The sequence below is a fragment of the Pseudopipra pipra genome, chromosome 4 (assembly GCF_036250125.1).
Source record: "Pseudopipra pipra isolate bDixPip1 chromosome 4, bDixPip1.hap1, whole genome shotgun sequence".
NCBI lineage: Eukaryota > Metazoa > Chordata > Aves > Passeriformes > Pipridae > Pseudopipra > Pseudopipra pipra.
In genome coordinates, this window is record NC_087552.1 from 52850309 (window position 1) to 52876508 (window position 26200).

The following is a 26200-nucleotide window of genomic DNA, read 5'->3' on the forward strand; positions in this document are numbered from 1 at the left end:
GCAGTTGGAACCTATGAAAAATGGTAAAATCATCATTGCTTAACTATAGCTCTTAATGCAGATGCTGACAAAGCTGAGAAATGACAGGGTTTTTTTTATAAAGGTTTAGATCTCTCATCTTGTAACTTCTGTGATTTGTCTATGTATTTTTTAACGATATAAAGACAAAAAAAATACAAGTTATAAACTTCTTGTTTTGGATACAGCTGAATGTGAGCTTGAAAGGGCTGGGTTTAGGAATAATCAAGAACTGCAGCTCTACAGGACAGCTATGTAGGTATTTAAGCTGTTACAATGCAAGAACAGGATCTCCATAAACATAATGCTCTGTATGGGCAAGCAGAGGAGATGCTTTGGAAACATGGACTATAGAAATTTTTTTTGTAACAAAGCTATCTACACAGTATACCAAATTTTATATTCTTTGCTCAGCGGATGGGTTTCCTGTGGAAACTGGACTCTTTGGGAACTTTATAATGCAAATCACTAATGCAGGTGACAAGTCTGTAGAAGTCTCAGCCCTGGAGGAAGGGTGTGGTACCAGCCAGGAACAGCACTTACTGGTTTGCTCTTGTTAAAGAGGCTTAACAAAGACAAAAACTAAACTGAAACATTTGACAGTCCTGACTTAGCAGTAGTTAGTTCCAAGACCTGACTGCCTTGTGTGGCAGGTCCATTATGGAAGGTAAATAAGCAACTAGTAAACATGGATGTTTACTATTGTATGTTTACTATAATAAAACATATAAGGTTATTTTAAAATTAACAGCATATAGTTTATGAAAGCTAGCTGTTTGAAGCTTGTTTGAAGCCAAGGACAGGTGCCCACAAGAAGGCCTGGAGCTGCAGTGTGCCCTCTAACCCAATGGCCACGAGCAGGAGGGAGAGGCAGCCTGCTGAAGGAAATGCAGACCACCCGCCTTACGCTTCCTTTCTCTTTCTGAATCACACTCACACTGGGTTTTGAGAGTCTGGCTTGGAGCCCTTTTTCCCTACTCTATGAGGTGAGGTCAAATATAAGTGCCCCAAGGGTTTCAATGAGCAGGAAGAAAGGGCAGAAATGGATTCTGAGCTTATGTGCTATGAGTTGTGCTCAGTTCCAACTTCAGCTCCTGCCAAGGCCACGCTGGCAGCCTGCATGCCTACCCAGAGCACTGCCTGCTGAAGGATGAGCCAGGCTCTGGGCCATTCCATGGTTTTAGTAACTTGACAGAGTTTTCCCTAGGAAAACAGGAAATAGAAAGGATGCCCATGGCTACTCAGATGCCTCCTGAGAAATTTTTAATGGTTCCAATGAGAAGGTTTACTAATTTCTTCTTTCTAGCCCTTGCCCTGCCTTCTGCAAACAGTACTATTTTAAACCCAATTAGATCTGTGATCCAGTTCATGCAGCGGCCCCGGTAAAGGCTATACCAGCTCAACAAGTTAGTACTGGGATGGAAACAAGTGGCTGTGAGGAAGGACAGCTTCAGAAACTACCTGAGCTGCCAAAAATATCACCCACAGAACAATGGCCTTGGGTAAACATGGAATTTCACTGGATATACAGAAAACTTGTAAGCCCAAAGAAGTTCTTTCCACCAACCAGCCAAAAGTTTTGAAAAAACAAAGAAGTCCTCCAGGAAGAGAAAGTCACAACACTCATTTTAAAGAAAGATATTTCAAGTAACGTAAATACAGAGATCAGTATGAAATCTCTTTTAGCTATCTTTCAAGTTTGCTGCTGGTTTTACATAAACAGATTATCACTGGTTTACTGGGAGTTCTATTCTCAGTAAACGGTAGGATTGGGACTATCATCATTTCAGAAATGTGTTATATGAATGGCAGATCTATGTGGTTGTGATATATAAAGATGTATCAACTCCCATATTGCTAAAGAAGGGAGAAAAAAAAGTTGAAATCACATTTCACAGTGGCAGTGGTGGGAGGAAAGAATGTTTTTCTGTATTTACCACATGTTCTAAAGTACAGCAACAATCCTTCCCACTCCTCAAGACTCGTAAATACTCCAATGAACTGCTTTCCATTCTTCTGCTGATCTTGGAACTACTGTTGGCTACTTACTCTTGCAACATTACTTGCTGGGGAGACAATGAGGTCATCATTGGAGGTGACATTTGTTCAGGATAGAAGTCAGTCTTCGATGGTTCACTTCCTGGCTCTACTTTGATTGTTTTCTTCAGTGTAGGCTTCTCATAAGACTCAATGACAGGCACTGTATGGGGGAGGGTAGGAGAGGGAAGGCAATACATAAAAAATATGAAGAGTTATGAAAATAAAAAATATACATAAAAATCTATAGTTAAAACAAAAGAAATCCATCAGTTCTATATTTAGTGTGACAATTCATGCTAAATACAAAATTTTCCAGTTTTAGTCTATCTCCTGATGACCTATGATTCAAAGCACTTCTATTAATTTTCATCAGTCCAATATTTTTATCAATCCAAATCTCAGTAGTTAAACAGCTTTATGTAGGTATGAAGAAGGGCAACGAAACTGGTGAAAGGCTTGGAGCACAAGTCCTAAGAGGATCAGCTGAGGGAGCTGGGGTTGTTTAGCACGGAGAAGAGGAGGCTCAGGGGTGACCTTATCACTCTCTACAGCTACCTGAAAGGAGGCTGTAGCCAGGTGGGGGTCAGTCTCTTCTCCCAGGCAATTTGCAACAGGATGAGAGGCAAGGGCCTCAAGCTGCACCAGGGGAGGTTTAGGTTGGACATCAGGAGGAATTTCTTCACAGAAAGGGTGAATGGGATGGGCTACCCAGGGGGGTGGAGGAGTCACCGTCCCTGGAGGTGTTTAAGGAAAAATTGGGTGTGGCACTCAGTGCCATGGTGTAGTTGACAAGGTGGTGATTGGTCAAAGATTAGGCTCAATGATCTCAGAGGTCTTTTCAAACTAAGTCATATTGTGATTCTATAACCTTGGTAAGTTTGGTAAAATATTTGCAAAACAAATATTCTATGCCTGAATATTTTGGAAGAACAGGAATTATGTTCCATTTCCTAAAATGCAAAGAAATACCGGAAACAAGTGCTTGGATATTGTGTTATTTTCACAGTATGAAATGGCATAAAAAACAACTCTGACAACACCAACCTTGCATGCTACTCGGAGTTTCCATCTCATCTGCAAGAACTGTGGACACCATGATGGGCTGCTGGAGATGGGGAGCATACATAAAAGGAACTGGCTGGACCACAACAGGCTGTATAACTGGGAGTATTCCAGGGCTTCTCAGTCCGTGGCGTGAAAGAGCAGCGGCCATTACAGGTGGGATTGTTATTGGCATAGAAATAGGCTGTACTCCTGGGGGTGATGGTGTGAATTTACTGAGAGGCGAGCTGGGTGAGGACAGAGTCAATCCAGGTGAAGTTCTCCTATGCACAGTCTGAAATTTTAGTGGGGATGGAGAACTTCCAGTTGAAGGTGGTGAGCTCCGTTTATTTACCGTAAGGTCTACTGGCTCCATCTGGATTCCATTTGATAGTCCTTCAGGGCTGGAGTAGAATTTATTGTGCAACATACTTGGTGTAGAATAAATGACGCTGTATTTGTTTGGCTTCATTTGGTCCATATAATTGGATGGGTATGACTGTCAGAAGGAGTGGAAAAGAAATAAAGAAAATCAAATAATAAATCACACAGTTACTGTTGAAAAAGAAAGACAGCTAATAAAACTGAGGCAAAATAAAAAAGTTTAATGAGAGCACTTTATTGTACTTTCTAAATAAAAGTGAATTAAATAAAGCCTAAGACTCCACACAAAGGAAGTTACTCAAGTACTGATTCACTGTTTCAGAAGCAATGTAAAACAGATTATGAAAGCAAATCTTCAAGGCTTATTCAACAATTTTCTCCCTTAAAAACTGCTTGTTATACACTAAGCTGCATATTTCTTAACTGATCTGGGAGACACATGCTGCTAATGCCCAGCATAGAAGTATATACTGAGGGTCAAGAATTCTAGCAAGAGGGGAGTTAAATTTGACTTAAAATTCCAAGTAATAGGTCCCAATCAAATGCTACGGTAATTGCTAAACAATCAATCGCTAAAGCAAGAAATTATGTATCTGAACCCAACAATCAATAAAAAATACACTATATAAGTAATGGGTGAGAAACTGAAGAGTGCAAAAGGAAAATTCTAAATCTTTCTAAACCTTTTTTGAGTATAAAGCAGATAACTAGCCAGTCTGATTTTGGGAAAAAAGTATAGGGATAAACATTTGGAAGAATATTCCTGTTAGTGGTAGCTAGCAGTTCTCATTACAACATAAACCCCAAAGCCAATCTTGACCTATGTGATGATCTCCATATTTTAATAATAATTTTATATATTATTATGTTATTTATACTAATTATTTTTATAAACCAAGAAGTATTAACATACACTGCAGAGTACAGTATTATTAAACAACTATCCAGACCAATTTTGCATTTAAAAACCTGAAAACTGAGGTTGTTTACTAACAGCTAATTTACTGCAGAAATGGAAGAGATGTTCTAACATAGCAGAGGGACATAGAACAAGCAGTGAACACAGAATTTTAGTCCTGTTGTCAATTTTTTAAAATAAAATGCTATCTCTGGATTTTAGTTAAGTAACCCTTCACATCAAGGCTAAGCAGTTTCACACTAATCTTAAAAAACTGATTAATTCTTTGACACCAAAATTACTTTGATGAGTGGGATTAAAAAAATGTTCAAAATGGTAGAAAGTGAAACAGATCAGAAGTATAAAACTACTGTATTTTTATGTAATTGTTTCCATAACATTAAATTATTTTTTCCTGTGGTAAAAACCTCTAGTAATACGTCTTCCTGGTTTTCAATGTTAACTAAAAGTGTTTTTGAGAAATGACACACAAATGTAGTTTTCTTCTTTTCAGTTACTGTTTGAAATAGTGAGTTTAAAAAATATAAAATTTTCCTGCTGCATTCAAAGCACTGTGATAAAACAACAAAGCTGAGTCACCTCTTCCATAAAATATTCAAACAAAGCAGCATACACAATGGTGATTAATCTTCAAACAGTAAATATTACATTAAAACCTCCGAAACTTTATTCTCTTTATGACTATTCTTACAAATTCGATCTATAAAAACATTCGTCTTTGATGGTAACTGGTTTCTCAGAATTTTATTAAAATGCCATTATTGCAAGCAGTGCTGTCTGTAGACTTGCCAGTACTGCTGAGCCAAGGAACAAAATCATTACCATTCTAACTGATGAAGACCAGCAAATATTGATAGAATTTAATATTTAACAGCATTTACTACCTATTAAATCTGAGAAAAAAAAAAATTTAAACAGGAACAAAACATTAAGTACTTCTGTTAAAATTGCTGTTATTGGTTTATAGTTTTTGCTGTTATTGGGTTATAGTTCACCTAGCTTCAACAAATTACATTAAACATTCCACTGCTAAGCATCAGTGCATTTACAGTGCTGCAGGTTTGTCAGGGATGACCACAATGCCAGTGCCTACAAACGTTTGTTTCATTGCAAGAATGCTAGAAAGGAAAAAGCCTGTGCAATTTAAATCTCAGAGAAGGCTGCTGGTCAGCTGTAACCTTTCTATATGAACAGTTACCCTCTTTCAACTCTTCGACACCAGAGGTGGGTGTGCGTGTTGAAAAAAATACCACAGTATGAAAATGTTGTGCAGAGAACTCTAAATTAGAAAATTTAAGTAGAATGTATTTAGATAAGCAAGAAATACTTTCCAAGAATTAGAAAGAAAATAATGATGTTTTAAAGAAGTGATTATTTTAGGGACTTGGTATTTTACCCCATATGCCTTGCATTATCTTGCATAGAAGGTTTTCATTGTTGTAATTAAGCTGGCACAGATTTAGTATCAGCTATATTTTCTGGCAGTTTGGAGAAGCTGAATCATTTTCCTACACTTTTCTTCCTTCTGTAGTTTTAATTGCTATTCTATCTGAACCGCAGATGAAGCTGTCACAGAAAAATGTGGTATGAAAAATTATGTTTTTGGGGAAAAAAGCGTGAAAAAGTTGAGAAGGATGCTGGAACAATGAAAAAGAAAATATCTGCTGTCAATTTCTTCTGTGGGAATTAACAGTATATGTAGGAGTTTGATCTGACTTGGGATTGAAAAAAACCCAACAAATTCTCACTTTCCTGTAAATTCCGCTTTCTCAAACATCCTTAGGCAGAACAGTATGTCACGACAGTAGATCATGCAATATTGTACTTCAGTTTATATCTCCTTACAGTCCCCATCTGGCTCTTTTTATGTTTGGTATTATCACTTTCCCTCTTTGGACCTTACAAAGCAATTCATTTACCTTTCTTTGCTGTTTGTCCATATAAAACTCAGAGCACTGAAGCTACAAAGAAACTAGAAAATAAATCAAAGATACTTCTCATATTTTTGAGTTGTATCCATGTGGCTCATACAATTAAAACAGTAAATCCCAAAGGAAAATCACTATGCTTCCCCTCTTGTCAATCTGTCAAGCATAAAGACTGCCCAAATATTTCACATGCACTCCTATTACCATTTGGAATGACTACTGCTTCCACAAGAGGACATTACCAAGCACTACTCTAATATAATTTGCCAAATTCTGTTATACTGCCACAGTATAACATCTTATTTTTTGTACAGGTGAGCAGATTTTCAAGCAATTCACCGAGTTTTTTATAAACTACACAACCCTGTTAGTTTAACTTTAAAATTTGGCCAGCCTCTTGGAAAAAAACATGTAAGAAATATTGAACACTTCTGTTAGAATTGCTGTTATTCGTATATAGTACAAAGTTCACCCAGCTTCAATAAATTAAACATTCCATCACTAAACATCAGTGCATTTAGAGTGCTGTAGGTTTGTCAGGGATCACAACGTCACCACCTATGAACATTTGTTTCATTGCAAGAATGCTAGAGAGGAAAAAGCTTGCGCAATTTAAATCTTAAATGCTTTTAGTCACAAAGTCTTTAAAGAACAAGCATCCCAAGGTGTAACCTTATCCTAAGACAAGAATGCCAGGTGGGAATTGCAGCTGTAACTGCCTGGATACTCACACAGTTAATGCATTCCATGATGGGGAGCTCTGATGATTGAGATAGACTTTGGTGCACAATGGCTTGCAAAAGGGTAAAAATGCTGCTGGAGATGGGGCCAACTGGTCTCCCAAGGTTGTAGGCAGCTTCCAGACAGATTCCCCCTCTCACAGCAGGGAGGTCTGCATAGTACATCAAGAGCAAAGACTGGAACACTCATTTTTGAGCAGGTGAGTAAAAGTGCCAAGATTCACATGCAGAGATAAAATCCTAAAGTAGTTCCACGGATGCTTTGTTCCTTTGGAATTGTACATGCTGCAAGGCCAAGGACTACAAACCTGCATGTTTCTAGCTGAACCTGCTTATGCACGTATTATAACCCTTTAGACCTGACTATATTATATACTCCATTGGCAATATTTAGATACTCTATTAGCAACAAATCCCATCATAATGACTCACAGTGTCATACTTCTTATGCCTGACCAAGAGTCTTCCCTGGTCAGGCACTTTCTCTGCTACACATAGAAAAACTGTTTCAATTCAATTTAAATTCAAATAAAGATGGTAACTCACAAAAGAGCAACTTATTTCACCAAATGGTAACTGGTATTTGTCCAAATGTTTAAAAAGTCCTTGCAGCAAATATTTAGATAGGGCTCAGATGACATTGTCACTGGTTCATTAAGAACTATCATAAGATGTGTTCAATAATTCATTTCAATAAATGGCATGAGCTGCTGGTAGAGTGCTGAAATACTGTGAGTGCAAGCTTCAGTCACCTCAGAAGAAGTTAATCTTTTCATCCACACGCGCTGAAATACAGTGGTGTCAAAATCATTATTAATTTCCTTCTCCCACTCCAACTAATGGTATGTTTTAAAGACAGACTTTACACCTACAGTGTATGTTCAGATAGAAGAGTGAATAATTCCTAAGGGGCTCAATTTAATTTGGCCTCTAACAATACTACTAGAATGAAGGATGCAATAAAAATAATCCTGATTTCAGATTTCTGGGTTATGTCAGCCTGTAGTGATATGCTTAGCACCTCCACAACCTCACATCGACAGTTTCTTTTCCATTCCACCTCCTCAAAAGGTAGTCAAGAAAACTAATTCAGTCAGTGGGTGCTATCCTTTTCTGTGTTCTCTCCATATCACAATTCCTCCCATGAGAGGTGCCTCCAGAGCATGGGAGGGTCCCATTCTGACGGGACCATGTGGCAGCAGGGCTCCAAGGAAGCCACAAGACCAAGAAGAGCTAGGGACCTCGAGGGCTTGGGGCTAAACAGCCTGTGCATGTAAATAAGCTGAAACGCACACGGTCCTTAGCCTGAGGGAAACCAGAATAGTTTCCAATGAGAGGAACCTCACTCAAAAAATATGCTTTCTTCTGGACTTTCTGCTTTTTATATTGTCCTTTTTTTTCTCATTATGTAATAACAAAAAGAAAAACATATGGATTTGGTAAAATGCTCTGAGTAGTCTCTGATGGCCAGTCAGAATGATCACACTGATTTGTAAGAACACTCCAGAGGTCCAGTGCATGGAAGACACCACACCACTACGAGAAGGATGAGAAGCAACATTTGGAACTACAGTCTTGGAATGCACTGGGCTCAGAAATGCCCCCTTGTTCTTCCCCTTGCAGTTTTTCCTTCATCTGCTCGTCTGGGAAAGACTGCTTGCTCCTTTCCTGGTGAGCCTCCTGAGGTACCAAGCCTGTCCATCTTGCAGAAGTACAAGTCTGTTTGGGGCATTTGTGCACCTCGTGCATCACCGCAAGCCACTGCAGAACTTTGGGGGATGAAGGCAGATGTCCACAAAAGATGGCCCAAAAGACAGTAACAGCATTTTTTTCCTAAAACCAGACCATTTTCTGCTTTTGATGGACACCATTAGATATCCTTAGATAATCATCGCTAATAAGGTTACACAATAATTGTGATTAAACTGACAGACAGACTGGCCAATAATAAGGTTCTTTCCTGATCCAAATATTGGAATTCATCATATTCACACTTTCAGTGACAGCTATTTTTCTCTCATTGCTCTCAAGTAAACAAACCCCACGAAAGTCAAACTGTAATTTTAAAATGCACATAAACTTAATTCCCAAAATATGTTATCAATAGCACTGAAGAAATCAGACTGCTTACAGATGCATTTAAATTTATGAAAATTATTCTATATTTTAAATAAAACAGGAAACAAACTTTCCACCAAAAGATGCCATTCAGAGCATGAGTTTAATGCACTCTAAGTTATGTAAACTGACTTCACCCTTTTAATTGATCAGCCTTTCTAGGGGTGTAGTTTCATGTTACACTTAATCTGATGTTATTGTGGGCTACTGCTGAAAGGGGAGGCCCCGTTCCCTCATCCTCCCCGCTCCCCTTGCTCAAATATTGAGCAGCTGCACAGAATGAGTCAGATCAGCTTCCCCATCTGACCAAAAAATGAGTATTTTTGGTGGGTTAGCAATTCTGACCATTCAGTGAGCTGATCCAAATCATTCTAGTGCTACACAATTCTTCAGTCACACAAAGGAGACACAAAGCTGGCAAGGAGGGAGAAAAGCCAAAACCTTCCCTTCAGCAGCAGCCTGTATCTTCACAACTCTCATTTTACAGCTCCCATCTACACGTCCCTGACGCTCTTACTTATCAGACTCTTCTCTGAGATGACCTTATATATCAAATTCACTGAAAATGAATCCAATTTTAAAGTAGTGTCTCTTCTCCCCCCCCCTTCCCCTGCATTCCTTCTCCACTGCCCTAGTTCTCAGCTGTTCACATGGTAAAGCAGTGCAACTAGTTTACCCAGCAAAAAGCCATTGTTGTTGTTTGTTTTTTTTTTAGGATTAGATTTAGAGTACAGAGTTTGCCCCAGGCACATGTTGTCACAACCAAGAGAGAAACAGAAAAAGGGACAGTGAGAAGCTGTTCATTTAGTTCAAAGGTGTAACACTGAAACCACAGGCTCTTGTCACTTCACTGTGAAGCACAGCAACTTAATTTCAACCCATCTCCATCAGCACCACAAACAAGAGAGATCATATCTGCAGAGCTCACAAGTTCCTGGATGTTCTCTCCTCTGTTCTGGAGATGGGAGCTATTGAAACTTTGCTGTTGCTCCCATCCCCAGAGAAAATCTGACAGGCAATGGGTCAGGTCATTTAAGGCAATAAATTAATAAACTACACAAAGTTTTCTTAGAATGTGAATCTGAGTGCATTAAGAGCAAAACATAGCTTCACAAGCCTTCCCAACTAGTCCAAAGCTTAACGAAATCTTAGTATGACTTAAAGATGAAAAAAACAGTCGTCACAAAGATCAATATATTTTAAAAGTCTTACCACTGAAACAGGCTCCATGGCTTCTTGCTTGATAGGGACTGGGTCAAACATTAGCATCTTTTTTATTCACCTGTTCTGATGCTTCTGATGTCCTGGCCTGCAAGGCAAAGACAAAGTGTTAGAAAGCCACCCTAATCAACTTTCTGAATTGTAGAGAACTTACTATTTTGTCAGATTAAAGTGAATACTTATCAATCTCTAACATAGATTCTTAAATATTTGACTAAGCTTAAATATTTTATTTATTGTAAGTTCATTCTTTCCAAACTGCTATTGAAACAAAGAGACATTTGCTCAATTTAACAAAAGTTAATTTGAATTTTATTGTGCATGTCAGCATACCAAGACCACAGAACTGTCACTTTCATTAGCTGTCAGTGTTTAAACACATCACAGTTTAGACTAAACATTTCTCACCAGCATTACAACTTCAGAAGAATTTTCTTTATACAAGTGAACTGATTCTGGAGAGGATATCTCTCTTCTAAGAGTTCTAACAGAAATGTTCAATAGTTCACATACAATGATACTGATAATCAATGCAAAATAAAAACTAAAATCCAGGACTAACTTGGACTACATTCAACATGCTGCAATGACAACATAAAAAAAATGCATCAGTTATTTCCATGGCATAATGGATTTAGTGACAATTCAACAACTATTTGTGCTAACTGTGCAAAAGAAAAGCACTTCAAAAAAATCTGCTTGCATTCTGTGCAGTTTCAGCTGCCTTTTCTTATCCAATCTCAAAATGCCTGAAATTAAAGTACTTAGTGTGATGCATTTCATTACTATCATTCTACACATTTGTCATGGTCATCTTGGAAAGATGCTGTGAAGGAAAGGAGGAGATACCTCTTTGAGGCAAAGCCATAAGGGTACAGAGTAGAAACTAAGGAAAGCAAAGGAAAGTTGTTCACAATAACATTTAAACGTTGGCAAGCTTTTTATAAATCACTTGACGTTATACATTATGACTGATGTTAAAGGAGCAAGTTCTGACCACACCCCATACAGTTCACAGTCCTGCCTGGAAGTGGTATGACCTCTATTAAGATGTGAGGACAAAAATAAATGACACCAATTCCCTTTTGGCCAGTAGATGGCACTGGAAAGAAGCAAATACAGACAGACTCCACCATCCAGGCAATTTACCCCGTGGAACAGGCTGAAGGCTCACCAACAGATTTGTAGCTGTGGCTGGAAAATTCTCTCAGAAATGTAAATGAACATTTTAAGATGGAGCTGCTTAAATTAAAAAAATTCTAACAAGCCTACACCAATGAACAATCTTGCAATTAATGTGTGTTTATAGATCAAAATTTGTTAAAAGCTTCCAAAGAAAGATGGCATTAGTTGTTACAAGTCTACCATTAATTATTCAGGCATACAAATAACATTTAAAGACTTTTGAAAATATATTACAACAGTGTGCATTTTGAATAATGGAAACAAGTAGCAAAAGTAAATTAAAGTATTTTCATAATTCTTCTTACAAAAGTTGAAGGCCTGACAAAAGCAAATTGCAAAACCAAAGTGGAAGAAATAATACAGCTTAATGTAATTTCCAGTTTAAACTTACTACGTAGTTTTAGTTTAGGAGCGGTTGTGTAACTTTCAGCATTATTTGCTAAAAGTTGTGATAATTCTGTAAATACCTTAAATACATTTGTGAGAAAGTTATTAATTACACTATACTTCTTTGAATGGTTATCTTTTAGATAACCATTATCTAGTTATCTTTTTCAGGGTTTTAACATTTCACATAGCTAGAGCTGATGTTTCAGAAGACTGTCTTCCCAGAAATACATCCACATATCTATACATCACTCGTTCTCACACATATATATGCAATGTGAAAACAGAAAGAAATTATACTCCTAGTTATATTAGACACTAAAAATGTTATAGTAAAAAGTAGCCACTCAGACTGCCTATATAGGAATTTGGAACTAATTCCTTCAGTTTCCAGAAAACTTCCAATTTTTAGTTTGCATGTGCATAGATAATGTGACACACTAATTTGTACTTTAGTGAAGGAAGAAAGGAGGAAACAAAGGAGAGAAAGAAGAGAAAGAGAGAAAGCAAGAAGAAAAAAAGGAAGAAAGGAGGGAAGGCAGGAAGGCAGGAAGGAAGGGAAAAGAAAGAGGAGTTTCTTCTAAGTAAATGCAGTGATGCTCATACTTTCTGTCATTTTTGTAATTTTAAAACTGGATTTCTTTAGTTTAAGAGTTACTCCTTTTCAAGAAAGTGTGTGAAAAGACACTTGATATACATTTGACATGTCATGCTACACATTTGAGTGTTTCCCGAGATAGCTCTAAATTACTGTGTAGGAATTAGACTGACACAGACAACAGAAAGTGTACTGCTCTGAATAAAAGTGAAAAATAATTCTCAATCTTTCTCAAGTGCAGTCATATAAGAGCAGTAGAGGAAAACCTTACTTTTATTACCACATCACAGTAGAGAAATCGAGCATTTTTATCATGTTATTCTTAAGCAGCAGGTTTTATTTTGCCTATTTGATAGTGAGTGGAAACCAATTTTCAAGAAAGGAAAATTAATTAGCATGTAATGCTTGGTCCTGTCCATCCAGATCTTATTTGGTGGACTGCAACAGAATCATTACAAACCAGCTTTGGATCTGGCATTTAAAATTTAGCTCAAAAGGATACTTTCCTAAGGCTATAAATAAACCCACAAAACAATGGTCTTTGTATTTAAAAATAATGCTCCAAATTGATAGCTTGGACCACATGCATGTACACTCACACACAAATAAAGTATACTAGTTTTACTAAAAAGTAGGTAATTTTTCCCAGTGTATTTGTAAAAGCATGCCTACTAACTCAAAAAATCCCAATCTCTCTCTCCTAAACATGTGAGAAGGGGGCAATAGGGAAGGTAAACAATCTTATCTGTTTCTATTACAGAGGAATGAAAAACCAGTTGGGTTCTACTTTACACCATGATTTCAGAATGTATTTGTTTGAAAGCCTGCAAATTGTTTAGTATATACAACTAATTTCTGGAAAAACAAAATACCATCTCTCACTCCTGAGGTGCTCTGGAAAATCAGTGAGGCAACAACAATATGTTCATATTAAGTCTATTAAAAAATAAGGTCTTTGTCTTTCACTTTATTATGTAAACTATTTTGCATTAAAGGGTTTACTCATGTGGGGTAAAAGAATTTAAAATGCATGTAATCTGAAACTAAATAATTAACTGCAATCCGGTAGGCAAACATTCCACCCTCTCTTTTTTTTGCTCTCTCTTTTTTTCAGCTAACAAGCCACCCAGTTTTACTTTCTTGCCTCCTCCCATTCACTCCACCCTGTGGATCTCTGCCAAGTCAGTCCAACTTGTCCAAACAGGACATGGCTTTTGATAAGATTTTGCTCACACCCTGTACTTCAGAAAGACGAATGAAGCAATTGGGTTTTGTATGCAAATAAGGACAGGTGCAAGGTAAAGTCGAGGCAAAGTCCCTCAGTACTCTCCTATCTGAAGTCCAGTGAAGACAGCAAGCCAGAAACAACAGAAACTCTGCCCTTATGATCCAATATACAATATACAGCAAGGTCTCTATTCCAGAAGGGAAGTTCATTATCATTAGAGCTTATCACCTTGTCAGGATTGAAGAATTCTTGACACCAACTTTCTGACAGGTGTATGGTTTATTATTTCAAAGACATAATTAAATGAAAGCTTAAAGATACTTAACATGCATTCAGACAATAAGGGCTTGTATGGATTATTTACCCTAGATGAAACGTGCAAAGTGGTTAAAGAATGCACCCAGACTACACATCTACACTGCAGAGCAGCTGGAAAAGAGCAACCGCAGTGCAGCTACTCCCAGCAGCTCTACACATCTACCTTCAAGGTCCACCAACTCTGCAAACCTGTTATGAAAGGAAAGGGTGGGGCAGAGGGCCAGTTTTGACTGTGTGCATCCAACAACAAAGCGTCCTTCTAACATAAAGCCTCTGCTTTCACTAAATACCTGGAAGAACAGTCAGTGACCTGACCCTGTGGCAGACGGGGGTGGTGACCATAAATTCTGCCTCTCTTCACTCTGCCTGAAAGCATATATGGGGTTTGCTTCCTCAGTCTTTGTGCCTGGGGGAAGCAAAGGAATGCTGCCACATGTACAGCGAGGCTTTGTCTAGAAGCTTTAAGGTATGACTGTTATTGTCAGTATAATTACAGAACAATATAATGGTATCTGCTAAATTAGCACTGCATGAGTGCTCTCTGTAAAGACACTGCAGCTCTTGCAGCATGTTGGTATCTAGCAATCAACTTTAAGTCATGCAGCCAAAGCTCTTCAGTCCAAGCCCTCTGGGACTCAGGCTGTTGCTTTGAAACAACTCTCCTGTGAGCCTCAAGTCAAACTTCTCCTGGTACTAAGGAGAAGCGGTACTATCAGAAGATTCTCCATAGATGAAATCCAAAAGGGTAGGGAGGTTTTCTGAACCCAGGTGAGAAGTCATCTTCAGTGGAGCCTTGAAAGAGAGTTAGACAGAGAGAAACCGGTTTCTGAGACCAACATTCCATAGGGAAGGTATAAAAAGAGTTTTCCAGGGCTAGTAATATGTTTTCACTTACTGGACCAGTTGCTCATCAAGATCTGAGTCAGCAAAAAAGTGTTTCTAAAGTTCCATTGACTTTAATGGGAAGTAAGCAAGTGCTTAACTGCACTCAACCCCAAAATAGCAGCAGGCAAGGAAACTCTCCAGCTCAGCACAGCAGTCAGAATCAGTCAAAGCAAGCAAGAATGGGGGCAGGAACAAAGGTCCAGACATGGTGGAGGAAGCTGGAGGAAGAGACCAGACCAGCCTGCCCATGAAGAACAGAGCAGAGGGAGAATCATGAAGAACTAGCACCCCAAGAAAATGCTTCATTGATCAGCAGCCTTCTTTGTTTTTCATTCACTGGATTTCCACTAGGAAAGAGTAATAATTGTTGAAAAAGTTAGGATATTATGTAAAAGAAAATGATACGCAGGCAAAAATTTTCTCCTTTAAGTTTTATTGACAGGTATGAAGAAAAAGAGCATTTCTACAGGATTCTGTTATTTAGTATTTCAAACTATTTTTGCTTTTTAGTAAAGATTTGAGAATCTTTTACCTTCCTCCTTTCAGGACTGCAAGGAGGCTGAAAAACCTGTGGTTTTGCACAATTTGTGCATCATAACTTCGCTGATGTCACCTTGTTTGACCTAGAACTGCTTTGACATAATTATTTATCACCTGTGTAGCAGACTAATTGGTATCTCCTTTAAGTTTACGATAATACTGTTGCAAGCTCTTTGAAGCCACATGCCTGGAAATAGCTTTCTTGTAGGTAAAAATTTTGGGGTAAAAATGTTCTTGAATTGCTTGTTAAGAAGATGTCTTCCTTACCAAGGAAAAACTGAGCCCATGTAAACCCTGTTCAACCTTCAGTTCTATATTTACTGAACCTAAGAGAAGGAGGAAAAAAAAAGCTCTTGAGGCACCTCCATTAGACAATATTCTCCCTTATCAGAGCAGACTGCTGTCTGGTTTCCTGTCTCAAGCTACTTCTTAGAAGGAGAAACAGTCTAGTAAGGATAAAAGATCAGACTTTTGAAAACAAGTGAAGTATGTGGAATGGTATGATAATCTTTCCCTTCCAAACCTAACTTCGTTATTTTTGTTGTGCTTTTTTTAAGAGGTTAATTTTTAAGATAATTTAAAAGGCGAAATATTAGGCCTTTTTATTATGAAGAAATAATGACAGAAAATACTGTTCTCTTATGCAAAGGTTTCTGCTATTTCAGGAAACAAATGAAAAAGAAGATTCTACATTTTTTATAGTAAGAGAAAGAAGACAGAAATCTAATCCTAGAGAAAGGAAGTGTACATTTACTAATAATAGCCTAAATGATTAATTTGAACAAGGATCTGAATACTGGGCAAATGTTGATGAACTTCTATGTACCTACAGAAATGAAAAAACAAACAAAAACAACCAAGGGAAAGAGCTGGATACAGAGTGGGTACAAATGTGACAGTGATCAAAGCAGCTAAGACTCTTTAAAAGTGGAAAGTCTGTCATGCCTTCATGGATCAAGTTAGTTTGCTGGTAACACACACTGACTGTATGATAGGCAGACCACACATTTGGTTGCATTTTTTTTTCCATTCTGAGTTAGTTTACTATTAAAAACCTGTTGGAGCTCTGTCTTTCCATTTGGCTGATCTACACTTACACTTCCTGCCTGTGGGAACTACTACCTACAGCTACAAAACCCTTAAAGGAAGCTCTGACATCAAGTAAATGCTTAACAGGGAAGAGTTAAATCTCTCTCCTAAAACTAGCTCTGCCAAACTTCATATTCTGGATTGGAAGCAACTAGCCTCGGAATGAAAACACAAAGCTTGAATGCTGACACCATAAAAGAACTCTAAAAGGCCTCCTGTTAGTGGTGTTAATTAGTATTTAAAAGTTGGTTTACAAAACTATTATAATTTTAACCTCAGTTCCTTATTTTGTAGAACTTCTGGCTACAAAAAGGTGCGAACCACAAAATTTACTGCATTTATTATACACCAGTTTCCAGTACCAAACACAGTTAAATGTAACTCTTTTCCTGACATTGGAAAAAAAGATTAAATGTTTGAAATCCTGTGCAAATTAGCAGTACTAGAATGAAGATTTAATTGTGTTCTAATGGATATACTCATCTATGGTGTTCTAAAATGAACAGAAAAACAACAAAGTAAAAACAACTGAGAACAACAAATTAAAATAATCAATAAGCAACTTACCAAAACTGTGTGGCCAAATACTTCTTATTATCTGGATTTCTGAACAGACAAAAAACAGTTTGATATAAGTATGTGCACATAATTGAATAAAAATTATTTTTTGCATAAAATTAAGCGCTGAAACAAGTTTAAAGTGTGTATTTCAGATACTTCCTAAAAGATATCTGCAACGATCACAAACAGCTAACTTGTAGCATCCAGAAGACCAAGAGCAGGAACCAAAAGATTACTTTAAAAATTATTGAAATAAAAAAACAAAGGAGTAAAATGAAAGGGTGGAAGTATTTCTGTGTGTACAGAAGCTATGCATATTCCAGGCTATAACTGACAGAGAAGAATTAACACTCCATCTTGCATTTTCATCCAGGGCCTGATTCAAAGCACACTGAAGTTAATGCAAGTCTTTCTCTTGATTTCAAAGAACTTTGGCTTGGGTCCTTTAGCTCTTCTTCTGTCAGACCCAAAGGAACAGAAAGATTTGTTTTTCTTAATTTCCTCTCAATATTTCACTATGTCTGCCTGCAACAGGGTGAGGAGTAAAGATAAATATAAAACAGGAGTAAAAAAATTAATTTCATGCCTTCAAAAATAGAAAATGTGGGACAGCAGTACTTAACGCCAAAGAAAAGTTAACTAGCAATGTCTCATTTTCTGTGTTACATCTGCAGGACAGCGAATCTTCTAGTTTGTATAAGGAGAAAATACTTTTTGAGATCTGGAAATACAAAGTGCTTATGGTGGACCATTCAGCTTGGGTAAGGGCAAAAGCCAAAACCCTCTTATAAGTACAAGCTGACAGATGTGGATTTTCTTCTCATACTCTTTACAGATCAGTGCAACTCTGTGACTTTAATGGAGATATTCCAGATCAGCTGATGAACGAGCGAGAGCAGAAAACTGGCTCATAACTTTCTGGAGACTTGAGTTCAAGTTTTCAGCGAACGGAGCAAAGCTCTCCAGTTCACTCCCAGAACTACATTGGAGTCGAGGGCGTGCGTTAAAGGTTAACTTGGAAACCTCGTTATGACATAACACAGGCATCTTAAGCAATCCTGAGTGTGTAGAGACATGATAACTCATCGGGTGGGGATTGGAAGTTGAGGGGCAGTGACAAGGGGCCTGGATGAAGCTACCAAACTGCCAGAAAACAGCCTGAAACAGGAAAGAGCACCACATATGCCACTTGGAATGTGTGACGCAAACCCCAGCCTTGAAACAAAGAACAGGAAACAGCTCTGCTGGCTGCGCTGGGGAGAAAGCACAGAGAAACATTTAGGCAGCCCTCCCTGACCCTATATTCATGAGCAGCTGGAGTCTTTTAAAACAACAACAGTGGGTGGAGGTGTTTGTTCATTGGGTGTGAATAAAAACACTGTCCTTATGCAGGGGACCTGCCCTATTTACAAACAGGCTCCCTTAACGTGAGGAAACAGGAGATTTTTAGACACCACAAGTCATGAGGATTTGCTGAAACCTTCCCTTCGACCAGTTGGTGCATTACTGTATTTACAGAATGCCAGTAGCTAAACACAGCTACAGCTTCATAACATCAAAGAGGCAGCACCGAGCCTGACAGTGAGCACCTTCTTCACAGACAGACTAGAGGATGAGGCCATTGCAGGAGGGATTTGTAAAGCTTGGGGCTGCTCCTGGACAGTGGCTCACTCTTGCTCAGCACTGCTCAACAGCTGAGGACGAACATCACTCAGTGAACACAAGAATATTTTTCTAACCCATTGCATGATTAGCCTTCCACATCCCTGTCCATATGCACTCAGACTTCATTTCAGAACCTGATTTTCCGTGAATATAATACATTTATTTTAGAAGTATCTGAATATACAGCTGAATAAATGAAATAAGTCGACAACATGAGGCAGAAGAGTAGCACATCTTGTCTAGATGTCATACAGTAGAATAACTTCATCACTTGTTTTCCTTCAAAGCAATGGTTTCAAATACTGTCTTCTCTTACATACTTTGCACTGGTTATTGATATACCATGGGTGGGACACTTAATACTATCCAATGTGAGAACGTGTTGCAGCAAATTATGTGGATGACTACCACAGTAACACTAATGTGGGGTTTGAAGGCTGGAATTTAATAAATGCACATGGGGTGACGACTGGCTAGTACAGCATCTACACAGCAATGTGTGGGTGTTGATTTTACGCCAATAGTATCAGTTCCTTTCTTCATACTGAATAACTGGAAATATAAATAATTTGGTGGTTGTATAACCCCCATCTCTATTACCTCTGAGCCTTCGACTAAACTCACATTTACATCGTTATTTATCTGAAGATTTTGCTTTTGGCTAAGCAGGTGGTACCTAGGTCAAATCCTCACAGTACCTAAGGGCTCACTCGTAGCTCTGCTACTTGGAGGGAATTCTGCTCAGATCCTCAGGGAAGGAAGAGACCACTTAGTATCCTTTTCTGCCCACCCCCCTTGCCCCTCCCCCCAGTCTCCCTCATGGTCTGAGACATGGCAATAATGGGGTGCACAGGGAAAAAAAAAAAAAGAAAAAGAAAGAAATATTGTGAAAAACATTTGTTTGTGACCCTCCTTGTGAAAAAATAAAAAAGGCTACTTGAGTCAGCTTCAGCTTTTTGTATTTTGATACCAGACAATATATTCTTAAAAATACAAGAACGTTAGTTGGAAATAAGTATCTTCTGGGTCAGGCAGGATTATCAAATCCAGATGTAATTCCTTTCACACAAGAACCAACTCCTTATGTGATTATCAAGTCAGTGTACCTTAGAAGTATTGTATGGAAAAGTCACCAGTGAGCAGCCATGTAATCCTGTTTTCAATATGCGTAATGTACATTTATGCATATTAGTTTAAATAAAGTCAAGTCTTCAGAGCTCTCCTATCAGACATCCAAATTCAGCTTTTCCCAACAGTAAAACCTTCCGAGCTCAGTTCCACAAACAGTGACACTTCCTGAATTTTCAAAGTCAAGGAAGCAAATAAAACACAGCAAACAGTGCAGGTACAGTACAAGGGAAGGGCACAAAATAACTTTAATGTATATTTTTATATAATTCTTGAACGACCACTTGAGCTATTCTGAAACAGGTCTTTCTCCCAACCTCCAGTTAGGTGCTGTGATCTCCCAGGGCCGGCTCGTGTTGCTAAGCCTTATTTTTTTTCCACGGCTCCCCTTGCAGTGCCAGGCACTCACCTGACGTCGGTCCAAAGCAAATAACTCCTATTCCCATTTCGGTTAAAAACAACAAAAAAAAAACTCCCCCAAAAACCCTAAAACCAAACAAAAAACCAAAACCAAACAAACAAAAAACAAAAAGGAGAAAAAAGAGAGGAACCCCCCCCAAATCGGCATCCATCAAAGGGAAGGTGATTACAGCGGTTATTTCTAACTCCACACTTCTCTGCCGGGCAGTTCCACGTTATACCTTCGCCGGTACAGCGGCCGAACGCTGCTAAGGTGAGGTGACAATACGAGGGACAGATTTTTGGGCGCTGATTTCACCCTTGACTTCACCGGGAGTTAAACTGGGGACACGGCGCTGCCGACCCGCTCCGCGCTGCGGGTGGGGCACGGCCAGGAGGCGAGCTTCTGCCCCGGCATCCCCTCCGCCGCCCGCGGAGCCGACTGAGACCGCTAAGCTTTCCACCTCCGTTTGCTCGGGCACTATATCTCGCCCGGGATCTGATGGCTCTTCAGTCTCTACTCGAGGCTGCCTGTCCCGCTCCGGCACGATGTCGGAGCTGCGGCCCCGCGGGCGGCAGAGCAGCCCCGAGGGGCGGGCGACCCGCAGGCCCGCCCGCCCTGGGCAGGCGGGCGGGAGGGCCTCAGCCTCCGCCGCGGGGGAGGCGCCCCCCGAGCGGCCCCGCTGGCCACGCAGGTGCGCTGCCCGCCCGGCGGACACGGCGGCACGCAGCCCCGGCTCACACGGCCGCGCACGGAGTTCCCCCGCCCTGCTGAGAACCCCGCGAACCCCGAGGCCAGTCCTGCTTCCCCCCTCCCCGCAGCTGCGACCCGACGGAGACACAGTTCCCGCCACCCCCGGCGCGGCGGCGGCTCCCGCGGCATCCCATCCCTTGCTGCCTCGGGCTCCACGCTGCTCCCAGCGCCTGGAAACTTTCCTCCTCCGGCACCTCCATCCCGCAGCCGGCACAGCCCGGCCCCCGCATCTCCCCCCCATCAAACTTACGCTCGGCGGGCAGTGCGGTGCGCGCCCGGTCTCCGTCGGCTCCCGCAGCGCCGGGGGCCGCGGTAGGTGGCGGGGGCTGGGGGCGCTCCGGTGGCTCCGAAGCGCGAGGCCGGCGTGTCCCGTGTCCCCGCGGCTGAGGCGCCTCGGCGGTGGCTCCGGGTGTGTGTGCGAGGAGGAGCTGCCCGCCCGCCGCCCCGCTCCCGCCCTCCGCCCGCCTGCTCGCCTTCCCCCCGGGCTGCTGGCACCGGGCCCCGCTGTCACATGACGCCGGCGCCGCTCGCTCTGCCAGGCTCTCCGGGCCGGCGGGGTGAGTGGCGGTGGGAGGGTCACGGCGGGGAGCGCGGCCGGGCGGATCCCCGCCCGCAGGGTGGAGGCTCCGCCGAGGGGCCGGGGCGAATCACCGCTCACCAGCCGGGCACGCAGTGCCTGCGCACCCGCCCAGCCTCCCGGGGGTAGACAGCCTCGCACAGACACTAATTATCCCCAGCAGTCCGGGGAGGGGAGAGGAGGGGAGCGGGGCCGCCCCACTGAGAAACCTGCCCGTCCAGCTCCTCCTCCCCGTCCGTGTGTAAGGCAGAGGCGTGCACCTGGCACTGGCCCCGCGGCAGGGCGCACCCCTCCCTCTTGCCCTCCCTCCGCGTCCACCCTGGCCGACCTGCGGCGGCGGCAGCAAAACAACAGCAACACCCAGCACCCGGGGGGAAGGAAGGGAGGTGCTCACGCTGGGCCGCTGCCGCCGAGCTGGCTTTGCCGGGGGGGGCTGGGAAAGAGCGCGGGGCGGCGCGGAGCCGGGCGGCGGCTCCCCCGGCCCTGCCGCCGCGGGCTGCCCGCGCCGCGCCCCGTCGCGCCGAGGAGGTGGCGGGGCCGGGCGAGGGCCGGAGCGCGGCGGGCGTGGGGCAGAGGTGTCGGCCCGGCTCCGCCCCGGCCTGGCGGCTCGCCCGCCGCGACCGCCGGCTGCTGGGGCCCTTGCCGGGGTGGATTTTACGGCTGCGCTCAGTCCGTCGTTCCCTGGGTGCTCTCCCGCCTCCGGCACGAGGGAAAGTGGGTGGCGGCGAGAGGCGCTGCCAGCTCCCCGCGCCTCGGCCCCCCGTCGCCTGAGGCGGCGGTCCCCTCCCTTCCTCCCTCCCTTCCCCACCCGTGCCGCCCCTGCCTGCCCAGCCGTGTGTCTGGCACCGGCCCGGGCAGGTGTGTGTGCGTGACCCAGCCCGCCCCTTCTCCGCGCTGCCTCGCAGCGGGAGCGGCGGTGCCGCCCTGCCCTGCCCTGCCCTGCCCGGGGGGCCGCGCTGCGGGGGCGCTCCTGGCGCGGGGGGCGCGGGGACCGGCGGGGCGCTGGATCTGCCCTTGCTGCCCGGGGCAGTGTTCGGCGGGGTGCACTGCACGCACCGTCTGTGCGATGGGAGGCACTTACCTCATACCCACGAATAGGCCGATGGACTTCACTCGAAGCAATACTTTTTGAAAAAGTGTATCTTGGCTGACTGTCTCGATTCCATTGGTTAGGGAAAGTTGCTGCCACTAATTTGCAATAGTGTGTTTACACTGGTTATAGTGTGCCATATAAAGTCTTGTCCTCTCCTGACTGATGCATGGTACCTAAACATGAGGCTAAGGAAGAGGGAAATGCTGTGCTTGGCAAGGCCCTGTCCAATGCAAACTGTGTGGACAGATGAAAAACCAGTGATACTTGTAAATGGAGAGGTCATCCTGTGGGACTCCGATTACCTTCTTTCGTTGGTAAAGTTAGTGGTAGGGACTGAGTATCTCCAGCTCTGTAGGACCAGTCTGTGTGTTTAACTGCCTGAATAGGACCCTAAATGTAATATACCTGTGGGTTTTGTATGTTTGGGTTGAAATGTCTGTTCTCTTTGATTATTATAGACCCAGTCAATAATGCTGTAAAAAACAAAACGAAAAAGGAAAGGGGAAGGGTTGGGGAAGTGTTTTCAAGCACACAGCTGTGTGCATGTTCAGTCTATGTCTTTATTTCTGAGATGTTTTAGTGCATCCCTTGACTTAGCTTGGTAGTCTATATGGCTTTAAAAAAGCAAATTAAGACAACAATCTGAGGCCCTGAAGGGTATGACTCAGTGACATAACAAAAAACTGTAGTATCTCCTGCTAAGTAATTACATTGTATCATGTCACAACAAGGTATTGTTGAAATACTATCATGTAGCTCATCAAGTGTCATTTTTTTATTATAAGCCTATAAAGTAAACAGAATTGCTGTGTTATAACATACACATGGGCACAAACCATTTCATTAGGGCTGTGAAAAGGAGCTGCTGTAGTTTTCTTGCACGAACGTGTCAAGATAAAGTAGTTATGTCCCAGGTTTGCATTCTTTTATTCTGAGACTAGCAGAAGTTAAACAGCTAACTAGAACCCTTAGGTCAGAGGCAGAGCTGTTTCGATATCAAATCATATCAAAAATATTTAGTAGTAGCCAGCATGCTGCTTCTGGTGAAATCACCAGCTTTTCTTGCTATTACCTAGTTCTGGCCTCAGATGAACCTGTTTTAATCCAGTGTAATTTTAGGGTTTTCATGTGAAGTGGTAGAGAGGAGAGGGAGGAATTGTGAATGATGCTTTTGCAATGTCAAGCAATACTATACACCTGTCAGCATTTTGTTCCTTCTTGAATTTAGCTTTTCATAATTTAACAATTCCAAAACTTGAAGGGAAGTTCAAATTCTGAAGGGAGCAGAATCTCATTGATTTTAATGGGAATTGAAAAATCAGACAGAGAAACTGGGAGCAGAGAGAGTCCTTGCCATCTGGTTAGCAGACCCAGCAGTTTTAAGCAGGTCTGGAAGTGTTTCTAGATCAAAGGACTGGTTGATGGCAGCCCTTAACATCTTACAGCACAACACCTCCTCCATCTCTGCTCTGCCCATCATCCCCATAGCATTTCAAAGGTTGACATGCTGAATGACTTCTCTCTCAAAACGGAAGGAAGAAAAGTGGTATGCAAATCCCTGGTATTGAAAGAAAGAAAGAATGCTGCTTAAGTGTCCTTTGGTTTGTACCACATGCCATGAGCCCTTGCCATGAGATGGAGCATTTGATATGATGGGGCCTTGAAGATCCATGTTCCCAAGTTTCTTATATAAGCAGACAGGAGGTTTTATGTACAGTGAGTGGAAGTGAACATACGGATCTCTGGTGTAAACAAATTGGTATTAAAATGTTAAATGAAAGGGTATAATATGTTCGGATGTCTGTTAAAAGATGAAATCCAGCTGTTTGGTGAAATGAACCCTGATTCAGCTGAATTACCACTGTGATGAATGTCACTGAAATTGTACGGAAATTTATGGCTTTTATAGGTAACAACTGTAATCGGCTTCCCAAAAATTGGTTAAGAAAATAAAAGTAGTCAAGAATTTTGCATACTTTTTCAGTCCTTAACTGAGCTTCAGGTTATGGGGTGAAGTGGAATTAGTTTGCTGGACCCAGGCAATGCCATTTTTCAGCTGGCATTCCTTCCAAGTTCCTCTGTGTTACAAAATGTACTATATATATAGTCAGTGATATTTATGCAGGGAAAATGTCCACTGGAATCAGTGGACTTTTCCCTTAGTCTACAGATAGAGGGTAAGGCCTTGACGTGTTTGAAGTATTTGGATATCCATGTATAAACTTACTCTATTCTGCAGAGTTTCAGGTCAGATAGTCACCTCATACATCTGGTACTCACTGAACTGCTTCTGGAAGGAATGAGGGAGAGGTCATCACATAGCCAGCAATATTCATTACTTTTGTTAAACACAGTTCACATCTTGGAAGAACCATAAATTTTATACTTAAAATGTAATTTATTGTACCCCAAATGTTTAATCTCCACAGTATGGTGATGATGCATGCTTTAATTCCAAGTTGTTAGAAATGTGGAAGTTGAGGCAGTATGAATTTAAATAGAAGTTTAAATGAGTTAAAAGCTTAGGTATGTCTATGCTGCAGTCATGGGCATACCTGAGCTGGTTTAAAAGTAGTCAGCTGGGGAGCTAGTAGCAGTCTAGCTGTGGTGGTGTGGACTGTGTAGCTGTCTGGAAAACATGTCCAAAAAGCTGGGTAAATACTTTAGTGGTTAGGCTGGCCTGAACTCAAAGGCTAGGCTACTACCAGTGCCCAGGATAGCTAATTTAAAGCTTGCCTGGCTACGTTTACACAGTATTACAGTCACATCAGTTGTGACTATAGTATAGACATATCCTTCTGTGAATTCTATGACTCAGCCTTGTCTTCTGGCAGATATTCCTATGCTGTTCTGGGAGTTGTGTGGGTAGTGTCCTTGGAAAAGGCCTTTGCAGGTATTAAAAAACTCACAGCACAACTTCAGATGCACTTCTATTGCATTGAAACTTCCCATATTGAAATGGTGGGCTCTCATCTTCTAGCTACTTGTGAGCAACTTTTGAGTCAACCTGGGTGTTTGCATAATTGGGACCTTATTGTTTGCTTGGAGGAAGGGCAAGGTGGTGGTGAGTAGCCAGGCTTCCCAGCTCTGTCACACAGGTGTGGACACGAGGAAACCAGTGGAGGAGCTTGGGCAGAGCTGGTGTTGAGGTGCACGGGGCTTAGGGCAGAGGCAAATGTGTGAACCCCTCCCTGCCTCCCTCCTGCCCACATGTGGATGACGAGCCCTGTTGCCTGACCTAGCCCAGGTTCCTCCTCCTGCCTGCCCCTTCCTGTGTCCCGAGGACCAAGAAAATTACTGTAGTTCTTCAGCCCTGAAATTAATTCACATTTTGTGTAGAAACAAATTTCAAACACCACAACACAAGGTTCTTTTGTGTTCACT

General features: G+C 41.8%; 1 protein-coding gene across 3 annotated transcripts in view; it reads right to left on the reverse strand.

Annotated features, from left to right (window-relative positions):
- The window catches only part of KLF3 (KLF transcription factor 3), a 29441-nt gene extending 7770 nt beyond the window's left edge, over window positions 1-21671 (reverse strand). Inside the window, exons 1-5 of one of the 3 annotated variants that reach the window (XM_064653032.1) lie at window positions 21397-21671; window positions 17207-17245; window positions 10401-10497; window positions 3103-3598; window positions 2068-2218 (exon numbers count right to left, since the gene is read on the reverse strand). In XM_064653032.1, the coding sequence (XP_064509102.1) occupies window positions 2068-2218; window positions 3103-3598; window positions 10401-10457 (704 nt within the window). In that variant the 5' untranslated portion in view covers window positions 10458-10497; window positions 17207-17245; window positions 21397-21671. Of the gene's footprint in view, window positions 1-2067; window positions 2219-3102; window positions 3599-7061; window positions 7598-10400; window positions 10498-17206; window positions 17246-21396 lie in introns of those variants that run through there. The other 2 variants (XM_064653033.1, XM_064653031.1) reach the window with 2 other exon arrangements.
- Between the last annotated feature and the right edge of the window lie 4529 nt (window positions 21672-26200).